At 42.5% G+C, this 15,000-nt stretch overlaps 1 protein-coding gene across 3 annotated transcripts in view; it reads left to right on the top strand.

The window, feature by feature from the left end:
- CTBP1 (C-terminal binding protein 1) overlaps positions 1-15,000 on the top strand; it is a 385,392-nt gene that overhangs the window by 285,538 nt on the left and 84,854 nt on the right. For all 3 annotated transcript variants that reach the window (XM_085848577.1, XM_085848575.1, XM_085848576.1), the window contains one exon: positions 461-667. In XM_085848577.1, the coding sequence (XP_085704703.1) occupies positions 461-667 (207 nt within the window). The remainder of the gene's footprint in view (positions 1-460; positions 668-15,000) is intronic.

Raw genomic sequence — 15,000 nt, 5'->3', positions numbered from 1 at the left:
CCAGGTCTCCCTTTTTTAATCCCCCTCCCCTGATTCTTGGTGCTTCTTCCCGCTGCTCTCCTACTGTTGTTTTCATTCTGTTATGTACTATTCAGTTTGGTGTTCTATCTCCTCCACGAGCCTCGACTGTGCAGGGTAACGCATTAACAGCAGACTTCGATCAACTACTTAAAAAAAAAAATTGCAAGGACTCTTGTAGACAATGGCCCAAGCACAATATATTACACTAAATAGGCAACAAAATGTATTTGCACATTGAAGTTAGCTTGCATAGTTCGACAGTCTGCATTCCTGTTTTGACATGGCTTTGAACCTTTATCAGAAGAGGCACTTCCTCTGGCTGTCCTTAACATGATTCTTTGTCTGCCTTTGTTCTCCAAACATGCATATTTTGATATAAATTGTAATGTGGTTACAATTAAAACTTCTTTGTTTTTTTTTCACTTTTGCTCGTGTGCAGGGATTGCGGTGTCCATTGTACCAGGTGCTTGTGTGGAAGAGACGGCCGACTCGACGCTATCTCTTATCCTCAATCTTTATCGCCGTACGGCATGGCTCCACCAGAGTTTGCGTGAAGGCACGCGCGTTACCAGTGTAGAGCAGATCAGGGAGGTGGCATCTGGTGCCGCCCGCATCCGTGGAGAAACTCTGGGCATCATCGGATTCGGTACGCCATCTCCACATCCTTCCTCCTTTGGGAACTGCCATGAATCCATGAAATGGAATTGTCTCTCTGCTGTTTTGTTTGGCTGGTTTGTTTACTTGTCTTGGGGGCAGTGGGGATCTTAGCCGGTGTTTTTCCAGCTTGAAAATATTTGTTCATCGTTTGCTGGTCTGCATTACCGGCGAACATGTGACAGCATCTTATTCACTCAGAAAAACATGAGCAGGGGTCATAAATCGACAGCAGTCCTAAACGGATACCTCATTGTGCCATATTTGAAGTTTTATTTCAAGACACCAATCAATATGAACTCTGTTTCATTGCATGAACAATACTAGATTTGTAAATTTAATTCCACCATCGCTTTAATTTCTACCTCCATTATTCCAGCCAAAGACACTTTGCCTTCAGCCTGGAAAAAAAAAAACATGTTTTTCAGGCACATCTGTCTACCTCAAGCGAAAATATTTTTGACTTCGATGTAAAATTCAAATGTTTATTGATAGGAATTAGACTGTACGAAAAGCACGAATCACAGATACAAATACTTTTCCCATACATGTGCGGCTTGCAACGTTTAATCCCCGAAGTAATCAAATGTTGCAGCCCCCCACTCCCCCCCCCCACCTGCACGCACACACACACACACACACGCGCGCACGCACACACACACACACACACACACACACACACACACACACACACGTTTAGGCAAAATAGTGCTATGTTTGATTGCACACTTTGTTTGCAAACAAAAATAATTCTGTCATGTTCAACCGAGCCGGTATGTGAAAAAAATAATTTGCAACAGCTTTTTGGAAGCACTCCGAGCCTGCGGCAGTGAACATGCAAAATTAAATGAAATTGCTTTTTTAAAGTTATTACATTTCATTTCTACCCTTTCCTTTATAATTAAACACAGGTGACTTTTAATTGTTATCGATCACAGATGAGATTATTACCTCCGCCACCGAAGGTGTGTGGAGGTTATGTTTTCACCTTTGTTTGTTACTTGCAAAATCGAAGATTTTTCAAGTACAGTATATTGCTCAGTCGATTTTGTTTTTTTGTTTGTTTGTTTTTTGTATCCATTGTCGAGGCTCGTATGAGAGCTAACACACAACGCACAACAAGGGAGCAGGAAACAAGAGTGGTGGGAGAGGGAAGGACAAAACATTGGGGAACAGAGCCATAGGAGATCTGTGGAAGGGAGAGGGATGGGGTGTGGAACTTGGGGTGTATAATATGGACATTACAAAAACTTTCAGGACCTTACATGACAGGAACGCAGACAATGCAGGGGCTGGCGAGACCAGAGAAGAGATGGTAGAAGACAGAAAGACCACCGACATGCTTGTGGTGAGAGAATTAGGGGCCCAAAGACTCGGCCTCATCGCAGGAGATACCAGTGATCCTAAATGCCTTGGTTTCCACAGCATGAAGCTGAGAAAGGTGGGAGGCAGGAGCACCACCCCAGAGGGGAGAGCAGTACTCCATCAGGCTGCGGACGAAAGCTTTCTATGTGGTCAAGAGTTCAGGTGGGCCGAGGAAGGACTTTGCACGATGGAGGATCCCCAGTCAGTGACTGGCTTTAGAGGCCAGGTTGGAAATGTGGCCAGGTTCCCAGGAAAGGTCATGGCAGATAGTGAGACCCAGAAGCTTGAAGGAAAGGCCTTCTTCCAGAGGATTGTTGAGAAAGTAGATGGGGGGAGGGTGGGTGCGAGGGGGGGGGTTCTAAACGGTACTTTCGGAGAGACATAGTGAGAGTGTGATTATTCTGTTTGTCTGTCAATCGCCTACTGGTCACAATTTTAAACTGATCTTCAGGAAACTTCACCACATGGTCGAGTTTGTCAAAAGGAAGAAGCCAATTATTTTTGCGGTCAAAAGGTGAACATAGGCCAAAGGTCAACAACTTAGGTGACATTTTGAAAATCCTCAATTTTCATCCAATTGACTTGAAATTTGAAGAGGATTTGCATATCAGGTCACTGAATTCAACCACCAATTATTGATGTCAACTTAGGTCAAAAGGTCAACATAGGCCGAATTGCTAAAATTATCAGTTTTCATCCAATTGACTTGAAATTTGAAGAGGAATTGCATATTTGGTCATTGAATTCAACCAACAATTATTTTTGAGGTCAAATTTGTTTTATGGATTATGCAAGTATCGTGCTCTGCACGACGTCGTCATCTTGTTTATTTATTTGTTTGTTTGTTTATTTGTTATCAGGATATCTCGAAAAGGTGTTGGAAAGGTTTGATGTGTGACAAGGAGGAAATGATTAGATTTTGGTGAAGATTCAAATCCGGATCCGGATATTATAATTTTTCAAAGTGATTCTTCATCATTGAGAGATATGGCCAAAAACGACATGTATGATTTCTCAAAAAGTTGTGGATTCAGATGAAACTTGGTGGATGAGTTTGGTACGTAACAAGAACAAATAAATTCGATTTTCGTTCAGGTCCGGATGTATATCCGGCCAATCAGTGGGATCCAAAATGTAAACTGTTCAGCCTGGCAGAGGTATGCCCTCCACTGAGTGCCATTCTACTTTTATTTATAACAAAGCCTTTTTAACGAGATGTGCTTTTAAAGTGCATGGTTAGCCTTGTGTTTGCTATAACAAAGGCTACAAATGATTCATATGATATCGATGATGAAAGTGAGTTCTTTATACCGCCGTTTTTTTCACCCGCCTTTACTTTCGGCCCTCAAAGTGCAAATGACTCTTTCGCCCATGAGGTCATGAGGGCATGTGCAATACCATTTTGGTGACCTTAAAAAGGCTGTATTTTACAGAATCGTCCCTTTCTTACCGAAGTGTCCCATGTCTCATTTCATACCTTCCCGGGATGTCATTGGTCCCATACTCTTGGTATTTTGGTCATGAAGCCATTACCATGATGCAGCTTGCCTGTACCGACCTGCATATTGTGACCTGAACATGCTCGAGAAGCCATCTCGGGCATATTTCAATACTTAATTACAGTCATGCGCCACTTAACGACGGGGTTACGTTCTGAGAAACACGTCGTTAAGCGACGTCGTCGTTGTGCGAACCTTTTCGTTTTTTGTTTTTTTTTTGTTTTCGAACATCGTACTTGCACAAACCTCGGCTATATGGTGTAGCCTATTGCTCTTCGGATACACATCTGTACAGCATGTTACTGTACTGAATACTGTCGGCAATTGTAACACACATCCAAGAGATGACAGACACGTTGGATTTACCTTTGTGCAGTTCATGACGGCCATCAGTGTTGTTAGCAGCAGCTTACAACCTCCTCTCACAACGATTATAGAAAGGTGAATAATTAGCGATTGGATTTTATAAATACGTAATCATTGCATCGATGTTATAATTTACAAATGAATAAACGAGCACCTGTCAATTGTGATATATTTTCGGAACAGTGCGATTGTTTTCACAACATAAAAAGCTTCACTAAAAATAAACTCGTTTTAATTGAAGAACAACAACGATTTATTCGTGGAATTCTTCAATTCAAAGGTAATTTACTTGCTCGAAGGTAAACGTGGAAACATTGATTCAGTTTGAAAGCCGATTTCCTTGAATCCCGATTTAGCATGACCCTGTTTTTTTCGCGATGACATTTTATGGACCTCAACGATCGCTTTATAACGGGGCCACACTGTCGTTGTTTATCATTATGAGGTATTATGTTCTGTAGAGTGTACATAATTGTATGTGCTATTTTTATACGGGGCTACATCACTCTGCGATAGGAATTTTTCAGCTACATATTTTTTTCATTTATTTATGTATTTTTTTCAAAGCTGGCAGACCCGTCGTATATGCGATCCGTCGTTGCCCGGAACGTCGTTAAGCGGCACATGACTGTAATCATCATCATCATCATTATCATCATTGGTGCTGCTAAAGCAGATACTAGGCTACAATCCTCGTCAGGTCTCCACTCCGACTCGTAAAGTCAGGGCAGGTGTTTGGAATTTTCTCTCGTGCCGGCTATTAATGGCTCACATACTCTTCCCAAATGACACTGGTATCTTTAACATCCACGAACTAATGCCGGCAACGGGATGCCAAGTTTAACGTCCACCCGAGGGATGGCACTAACATTGATCAAACACTCTGCCTGTGAAACTCCGGGATGACAGTTTTTAGCTGGGTCGGGATTTGAACCCAGGCTAGACAGCTTCGAGGCGAGTGTACATACTCTGGTGCCATCCTGTCACTCATAAAACCTCATAGCTTATTTAAATGCTTTAAATCTTTTAGCTTTGCAGGGGATTTTGCCCTCTTGCCCCACAAGGGGCACTTTCCCTTCATCCCGCATGGTGTCCTACGACGGCCCTCTTGATCCTTGCCTGAGTGTCCCTAATTTATTTTTCTATAATATGTGGTCACCTGAGACAGAAACTTCTCAAACATTTGTCAGCATTTTGCTTTGTGCTTTTTCTGAAACCTACTGTAGGGTATCGCACAGGGTTTGGCATTTGCAGAGTGTTTTAATTCTGCCTTTTTTTCATTTCTTGCAGTCACGGCTATAAGATTCAGTACTGCTTTGGTCTGTCTTCACTTTTGATGGCTCAAGTGGTGCACTTGGCAGTGTTGCAGCCGGTAGTCGTGTAAATTAAAATGATTTTTTAGTTTTTTTATTTTATTTTGCGGCATTTATACATTACTCCTATAAAGGACATCCTACATGAGGCGCCGCGAGGGGGAGTGATGTAAGGGACACACCGGCCATTTTGGAGTTAATGCCATATAGCGCATGCTCTTCGTTATGAGTGAATAATCGAGATTCCTCCTTCCCCTCCAAAGCCACCCTTTCCTTGCTCACTTGATTATAGTAATTGCGGTTCTTTGTGGGTGGCTTTTATTTCTTCACTTTGTACAGGAATGTGTCTGCACAAGCTGTTAGTGAAGGAAATAATTGTTTGGAGTTGGAGGATGGGCAGGTATCTGAGTGAGGCTTTGACAATTTTACACATGAAAGCTGTTGATGCAAGTTGTAAAAATTCAGTGGCTTGCCTCTTGAAGACACATATACTGTATTGAGGAAGGATTAATTGTGCTTGGAGTAAGTTTTCTTGAAACGTTCTGCAATGGCATTCTCGGAAAAACTGCCGTCGAAGGCAAATGCAGAAATTTTAACCATTAACAGTTTGGCCGGCATTGTGTTTGTGCCATCGCAGATCCCACTGCACCTGGTCCTTCATTAACCTCTGGCCCATTGGCCTTCGGCCATCCAAGCTTTGCTTACGCCTGATGGGACTTGGCTCTTTGGTCATTTTCCAGGTGGGGTGGGTGTGGTGTCGGGCAGTTGGCACTGACGACAAGACGTGCAGAGATTAAAGTCATGTACACTCCCATAGAAACACTGGCACTGAGTATTTTGACCCCCCTGGTGTCCTAATTGAGCCCCAGCAAAGAATGGAAAACTGGGAGTGTCATGGGGAACACCTACTTTGCTCTAAAATTTTCACTTGTCCTTCAAGTTTAGCCTCATGCATTTAATCCAAATTTCCCCTCATTTGATATCCTCCAACATGTTTCACGATTCCTCTTTATTTTGACCCCATTAGCTCTCCTTGCCTGCTCTCATTGATCATTGATACCATTGCCTTCCTTCCTTTGTTTTATTTATTTATTTATTCCATTTAATATTCTCTCTCTCTCTCTCTCTCTCTCTCTCTCTCTCTCTCTCTCTCTCTCTCTCTCTCTCTCTCTCTCTCTCTCTCTCTCTCTCTCTCTCTCTCTCTTGTCTCTCTCTCTCTCTTGTCTCTCTCTCTCTTGTATCTCTCTCTTGTCTCTCTCTCTCTCTCTCTTGTCTCTCTCTCTCTTGTCTCTCTCTCTCTCTCTTGTCTCTCTCTCTCTCTCTTGTCTCTCTCTCTTGTCTCTCTCTCTTGTCTCTCTCTCTTGTCTCTCTCTCTTGTCTCTCTCTCTTGTCTCTCTCTCTTGTCTCTCTCTCTTGTCTCTCTCTCTTGTCTCTCTCTCTTGTCTCTCTCTCTTGTCTCTCTCTCTTGTCTCTCTCTCTTGTCTCTCTCTCTTGTCTCTCTCTCTCTTGTCTCTCTCTCTTGTCTCTCTCTCTTGTCTCTCTCTCTTGTCTCTCTCTCTTGTCTCTCTCTCTTGTCTCTCTCTCTCTTGTCTCTCTCTCTCTTGTCTCTCTCTCTCTTGTCTCTCTCTCTTGTCTCTCTCTCTTGTCTCTCTCTCTTGTCTCTCTCTCTTGTCTCTCTCTCTTGTCTCTCTCTCTTGTCTCTCTCTCTTCTCTCTCTCTCTCTTGTCTCTCTCTCTTGTCTCTCTCTCTTGTCTCTCTCTCTCTTGCTCTCTCTCTCTTGTCTCTCTCTCTTGTCTCTCTCTCTTGTCTCTCTCTCTTGTCTCTCTCTCTTTTCTCTCTCTCTTGTCTCTCTCTCTTGTCTCTCTCTCTTGTCTCTCTCTCTCTTGTCTCTCTCTCTTGTCTCTCTCTCTTGTCTCTCTCTCTTGTCTCTCTCTCTTGTCTCTCTCTCTTGTCTCTCTCTCTTGTCTCTCTCTCTTGTCTCTCTCTCTTGTCTCTCTCTCTTGTCTCTCTCTCTTGTCTCTCTCTCTTGTCTCTCTCTCTTGTCTCTCTCTCTTGTCTCTCTCTCTTGTCTCTCTCTCTTGTCTCTCTCTCTTGTCTCTCTCTCTTGTCTCTCTCTCTTGTCTCTCTCTCTCTCTGTCTCTCTCTCTCTCTGTCTCTCTCTCTCTCTGTCTCTCTCTCTCTGTCTCTCTCTCTCTCTGTCTCTCTCTCTCTCTCTCTGTCTCTCTCTCTCTCTGTCTCTCTCTCTCTCTGTCTCTCTCTCTCTGTCTCTCTCTCTCTCTGTCTCTCTCTCTCTCTCTCTCTGTCTCTCTCTCTCTCTGTCTCTCTCTCTCTCTGTCTCTCTCTCTCTCTGTCTCTCTCTCTCTCTGTCTCTCTCTCTGTCTCTCTCTCTCTGTCTCTCTCTCTCTCTCTCTCTCTCTCTCTCTCTCTCTCTCTCTCTCTCTCTCTCTCTCTCTCTCTCTCTCTCTCTCTCTCTCTCTCTCTCTCTCTCTCTCTCTATCTCTCTCTCTCTCTCTCTCTCTCTCTCTCTCTCTCTCTCTCTCTCTCTCTCTCTCTCTCTCTCTCTCTCTCTCTCTCTCTCCCTCTCCTGATTTGCTTTTGTGACTATGTCATGGCTTGTGCCAGATGATGCCTCAATCCAGGATTTCCAGCAAGGGATTCTGTGCTTACAGCTTAACCTGACCCAATCCGCACAGATGTCCATTTTGAGCCCCACTCTCATGCGTTTCTGCCCTCGGGGATTACGAGCTCGGGAGTTCAGAGCCGCATGTCAGTCGCTGCACATTCCTTTGGCAGAATCAGGAAGTTGTTCTGCCATGTCCGTTTTCTTTGCTACTTTTATATGTCATTCCTTCCTTTCCACTCTCAGACCTCAGGATGGATATTCCTTTCTCTAACCTGACGATGTTATTCTTTCCTTCCCCCCTCCCCCCTCCCCCCCCCCAATATCTCTCTTTTGTCTTTTTGTTCTTCCCACTAACTCTACCTGTTTCTTCTAAACTCCTCCCCCTACAACTCCAACCTTTCCCCAAAAGAAACAAAAAAAAATTATTGCTCATGAAAAATCACTTTATTTTTAATTGAATTAAATTTGATTTGTTGTTATTCAGGAAGTTATTCAAGTTCAAGGCCTTAGTAGGAACAATATCAATTGTGCAAATATTTTGTTTAGCATTAGGGTGAATTTGGTTGGTGTCATACATAACCAAAGCAGTATTGACAAGAAAAAGAGCAATGAGAGATTGCAGACCCTCACCTGGACTTGTTTTGTGTGGTGTTTGTGTAGTTTTGTGTGGTGTATTTTGTGTGGTGTTTGTGTACTGGTGTGTTACGTAATTAATAAGAGACATAACTCGAACTGCCACTTTATAACTGCTGGCAGTGATGACCCGGTACCAAGACGTCCCACTTTGATTGGACACCTGACCCATGACGTTTATTATTATTCAATTGAATGTAGAATGGGATTAAAATTAATTCAATTCAAATCAAATGGAAGACCAAATAGGTACAGTCCTGCATTGGAGTAATCCCAAGGAACCCAAACAAGCAAAAAGCAAAGATAAAGTGATCAGGAGGAACCTGGATAGGATTCACATTTCATCTGCTACTCCTCTCCCATCAAACCCATCCAGGCACAGCCAAGTGAGACTTATTTAAATAAAATAAAAAACCCATATTCAAATTATTAAATCATTCTAGCTGCTCGACCATATATCCAATCAGGTTGAAATTTAAAACATATATTCCCCCTCACTACTAGATCATAATTGTGAGGTTTCACGTCGATTGATGAAGCGGCTAAAGAGAATTTTTTTTTAAAAAGATTTCCGTTCAATTCAGTATAGCTCCCATACAGACCATTTGACCTATCAATTACATTCATGAACACCTGGTATCCCCAAAGCTTGGAGAACGTGTGTGAAGTTTCCCCTCGATCTGTCCAGCCGTTCTGGAGAAGATTTTTGAAAGTTTTTTTTTTGAAAAAAAGAAAATGACTGCTGAACCACGTGATCCATGACATCATATATTGTTTTCTTTTGACCAACTTATCCCGAGTTGACTCACAAATTTTCATCCTAATGAGTTGTAGCATTTTTACATTCGCAGTTATGACATTGGAATGAAAGCGCCTATGAAGTCATCCAAAAATCACACTTATTCCCCATACAGAGTACTTACCATGTGCCGATTCAATTTTTTCCATGGTGCGATTTTGGAGATATAGACGTCTAAAGTGTTTCCTTTTTTCCAACATGGATGCCACACCCTGTGACCTATGACATCATAGTTATCATAAAACATTCTACATGAATGCTTGTTCCGATGGTGAAAATTTTGTCAATCCGACATGCGGTTGCAGAGAAAAACACTCATGTTCTGTGCAGATATACACACAAACCGATCCAAATGCAATACCCTCTCCTCTGGTGAGGGAAACTAGAACGACACCCGGTGGAGCACATACCTCCGCCAGGCTGAGCAGTTGATGTTTCGTGTCCCACTGATAATCTGGATCTGCATCCGGACCTGAACCAAAATCTAATCAATTCGTCCTTGTCACACACCCAACCTCTCCAACCAAATTTAGTCCAAATCCATTTTTAAGATATCATGCTTAAACACCATTTTTGGCCCCATCTCTCAATTGTGAAAAATCACTTTTGAAATTCTCCTTTCCAGATCCGGATCTTCACCAAAATCTCATCAATTCGTTCTTGTCGCTCACCCAACTTGTCCAACCAAGTTTCGTCCGAATCTGTTCACAACTTTTTGAGATATCCTACTCACAGACCATCAAACAAGTGGGAATACAAAACCTCCATCCACCTTGGGTGGTGCAGGTAATTAAAACAAGCATACGAACATCTGCCTGCAATTTTTTAATCTTCAAATTGCAAATTTTTTCCAGACTTTAGTCTTTTTTGGTGATGTTCAGAAATTTGAGAGGGAATGTTGTGAGCTGGAGTGCACCACAGCATGCCGACTTCACACATAGGCACATCCCAAATTCTGTGTGCTTCACCTGCTGCACTCCACAAGCCACCCCACATTTTCAGATCCTTTGGAAAAGTAAATGGTTCACGTGAGCATAGATATTTTCCCGTCCCATGGAATCACAATGCTTGCCCATGAAATAAGTGTAGACTCGAACTAAATGCCCATGAAAGCACAATATTGTGGGGCAACAATGCATTCCGGTTGAGATGGCTCACCCCAAAAACGATGTCTTATCTCAGAAGCTCTCAGTGAAAAAGTCGGCCACTGTTGTTTTTTTTGTTTTTTTTCAAAACCCGTGCATGCTCATCGAACAGTGTATCTTGTCAAGATTTCACATCAATTGTCTTTAATCTCCCGCTCATTATCTCTCTCAATCTTAACTTAAAACGTCACTTCCAACCTTTCTTGAGCACTTGCTGAGCGTGCTCAAAGGTTGACTTAAAATGAGAAAAATGTTTCGCATTTCATGGACACCGATGAATGAATAGCATCCAATGGCATTGACTGCAATGATTCTTCATTATAATTTTCTGTATGTCGTTTCTGCCGCCAAGTTGGCAGATGCTGACAAAGCATCTCTGTAAATGAGCATCAAACATCCAAATGGTGCACTGTTAAACAACGTTTGAGGGATCTTGTGACGTTGATGGACCTTCGAGTACCAGTTATCCGAGCAATAACACTGCCCACTGAAGTGTCACCTCCTTTCATGGATTCTCAACAGTGCAACAATAGAGCCAGCTGGAACAGATGTTTCATGATTAATTACTTCTGGGGGTTGCTCCTCGCAGAGCTGTTGTTTTCTGACCCGAAGCTAAGATGAAACGAACGGTCGTGGCTGATTAAGATGCGATGCTACACATGTACTCCAGGAAGAGCATCTTCTGTTTTTTTTTTCTGAAATACTGTTCCTTTCCTATGTGGACCTCGGTATTCGGCGGCAAACGTTTCGCTCTTATCTGCACGAATGTCACCCATGGTTGCCTTGAACCGCTCATCTTTGCCTTCCTCATGTAATGTGCTAACATTGTTGTACGAGTTGGGCAGACAACTTTTTACTCAACACTTCACCTTGACCAAGAAAACACACTTTTTGGTGGGAGAATCAACATATGCCTTTGTGCTCGATGTTGGTCTTTAATTGATGCTTTCCACATGAGGCATCATGAGGCAAAAGGCCACGTAATGTGTGTTGCAGTCTCCTGGAGAAAAGACGAGAATCGTAAAACATTCGGAGATGTCGTTTGGGCATAATGTTGGACATTATTGTCATTCTGCGAGATTTGCGTGCTGCATTGTATGAAACCTTACTGCAGAGGTTACTTTGATTTGCAGAGGTAGACAGAAATCCTGACTTGGACTTCAAATTAGAAAAGTTGGTGTAAGTAAATTGGACTGCGAGGTGGAATGTCAATTTGTACCGTTTCATCACACATTTTGGTGTTGCTGCAGCAGAGTGGCAAGGCTACAAACGCTAGTCACATTTAAAGTTCATTCTTGCTAATTAATGACTATAACTGTCACAAAGGAAAGATTACTATGACCAGAATTATATTGTGCAACACAATCTTTCATGAAAACGTCATGGCAAGGTGTGAATATAGCTAGCAGTTAAGCGAGATGTTCCAAAAAAAAAAAGTCACTTTTCTTTTTATTTAAAATTGCCTAATATACCAGTTAAGGATGGATGCTGGAGATGCCATGGGTTTTTACTATGACGTGAAGGCCAGAGAACGACGACGTCGACGACCACAACAATCGTGTTGTGGATTGGTGCCCGAAATTATGCCCACACAATGGGTGTGATATACAGCATGGAGAACGCTTTGAGAAAAGTCCACTTTTGACGATCGACTAGAATGACTAAATATGCCCAGCAAGTTTGGTGACAACAGGCGAAGGAATGAGAGCGAGGAGATGGATAATGGACAGACTGATACCATCCTTTCGTTTACATCAGAGGACAAGAAAGCTTTATAATGAGAGAGATGTATTTAAAGCAAGTACTGTAAATTAAAAAAGTTATTCTTCACCATTGAGAGATGGGGCCAAAAACGATATATAGCACGATATTTCAAAAATGTATTGGGCCAGATATGTTCTCGTGGATCAGGTATTGCGTGGTGGAGGTATGCGCTCTACCGAGTGACCTTGCTTACATAATGGGGTGCCATAATTCTACCAACCTCCTAAAAATAGAGGAAAATAGTCTTAAAACCGTTGTTGTTGTTTGACTTGTTTTTCATTTTCTTTTTGTTTTTCTTCGTCATATTAGCTAATACTAGCGGAAAAAATGCACCACTGGGTACATTCATTAATCGTCACGTAATGCAGTAAAGTCCTATTAAGACATCTATTGAACAGTGGATCGAAGCCTGGTATTAGCTTAACGGTTAAGGTGGCTGCCTTAAGATCTTAGGGTCTTGAGTCTGAGCTCCTGTCGTGCCGTTGAATAACACCAGATGAGTTTACTCAACCTGTCATCCTTCTGAGGTCGGCAAAATGAGTACCAGCTTACTGGAAATGGGGCACTGCATCATCACCACAGCTGCGCTCCCAGCAATGATGCAAACAGCAGCGACAAATAGTCATAATAATAACGGTGGATCTCGACAATACGAACACCATGTTGCAAAATGGCGTTCGTGCATTTGGCTGCTCATTCACCGGAACGTCATTTAACCAATTGGCGTTCCGCTGGATCTCCTCCCCTTTATCCTAAACTGTACACTCGGCTTGTATCTGGCGCATGACATTGTTCTATCTTGCTTTCAATGTTTGTTTTTTCCCCATTGCCATAATTTTTGCTCTTGTATTAGCCTTTTTGCTGTTTATAATGCAGTTGTTTTGCAAGTACTGTGCTGTGGCACCTCACTGTGCGGTGAACCTCCAGCTGTCCATCTCCTTGGTTCATTACTGTAGTTATTTGAATCCGTATCATAAAATTTTGTGCTGTTTTATTTCCTTGTGCTTGTAACATGGACCTTTCTGCAAATGTTTGGCCATGCGATGTTTTGCTCGTACTTTACCACTGCTTCGCAAATTTTGTTTACATTTTATCATTAATTCTTGTTTTCTCCATAATATTTATCTCGCTTCCATCCATTCTCCTAGAGCTGGAAGGGTGGCCTAAAGGGATGCACACTCGCCTTTGTGCGGTCGAGCCAGGGTTCGAGTCCCGACACAGCTACAAACTGTCACCCTGGTGTTTTGCAGGCCACGTGACTCATCATTGTGTGTGCCGTCCTTCGGCTGGGCATTAAACTGGGCGACCCGTCTGCCGACGTTAGTTGGTGGGCATTAAAGATCACACGGTGTATTTTGCGAAAAGTAAGCTTTACGAAGAGCTATTGTCACCACCCTCGCCAAATTCCAAATTCCTGCTCTAACCTACAAGGGACACTGCATCAGAGGCACAACCTCACCAGTTGGCTATCTGGAATGCTTTTAGGAAAGGCTAAGAAAGGCAAGAGTAAAAAGTGGAGGGAAGAAAAATAAATTAGGACAACTTTGGAATAGTTTGCTGGATGAACGTGTGAAATGAGATGGTTCTATGAAGAGGTTGGAGCACATCAAGGACAAGATGAGCAACATTTGAGAAATAGGTGAGAGAATGCCACGAGGCCACCAGCTTGTAAGTCATCAGCGAGATCTCCACAGAGCACTACCATATCAAACTCTTTGTGCCTCAGCCCCCTGCTGAAAAAAAATCCATTGAATCTGAAGACCTTTGGCTCCACTGCCTCTTATGGGATGTTGTGGGATTGAACGTTGATATGAGTGTGTTCACCGCTGTGGGACATGAGTTGCAGCTGGCGTTTCGAGTGTTAGTCCTCCTTCAGGCCAGAAGTTTTTCTTTGTTCCACCCGACATCTTTTCCCATCCTGATAACATACTTAAACTATAATTTGAGAAAATGCAATTGTTTGTCCTGTCTGTCGACGCAGACTAACGCAAGCCTTCGCAGACACCAAGTCTCCCGTTCTATGCATTTTATAGTTTTTAGTATTTTTATTTTTTTCTTCCTTCCAACTTGTTCATCGTTTTTCTCTTTTTTTTATTTTTCTTTGAGGTTACAGAAATTGCCATTCCCATCTAATGATACTGTGACCCCACTTTCAAACCCCTTAAACTGCATTAATATGTCGATTGTCTCCTCATGCTTGCCCTTTAGATAATACGAGCCTTGCCGACACGTTGCTTCGCTGACGGGTTTAATCGAAAGATACATGTTGTACTTCACAAACATGTTGCATGTCTACCTGTGAGTCTCATTGAGGATGTAAAATGAAGTGAAAGACTCGAGAAAAAAAAAATGATCATTTATAATACGTTGTTGTTGCTGTCATCATGGTCGTGGTTGATGTTGTTGTTTGTGTGTTGCTTCCATGTATTATCCTTTATATTTACCTCCGCCACCAAAGGTGGGCGGAGGTTATGTTTTTCCCCTGTTTGTCTGTCTGTAGGTCTGTTTTTTTTGTTTGTAAGCAGGATATCTCAAAAAGTAATAGACGGATTTGGATGGAACTTGGTGGACAGGTTGGGTGTGTGACAAGGGCGGATTGATTAGATTTTGGTGAGGATCCGAATCTGGATAGGGGGATTTTTGAAAATGATTCCTCACCATTGAGTCAAGTGATAGGGCAAAAACGACATACAGCAGAATATCTCAAAAAATGAGTTTGGTAGGTGACGATAACGAGCTGATTCGATTTTGGTCCAGGTCCAGATGCAGATCCGGCCTATCATTGGGATACAAAACGTAAACTGTTCAGCCTTGCAGA

Source organism: Eptatretus burgeri, chromosome 12 (genome assembly GCF_056783735.1).
Source record: "Eptatretus burgeri isolate ZD-2024b chromosome 12, Ebu_testis_v1, whole genome shotgun sequence".
NCBI lineage: Eukaryota > Metazoa > Chordata > Myxini > Myxiniformes > Myxinidae > Eptatretus > Eptatretus burgeri.
Note: the sequence above shows the minus strand (reverse complement) of the source record. Positions and strands in the feature narration are given on the sequence as shown.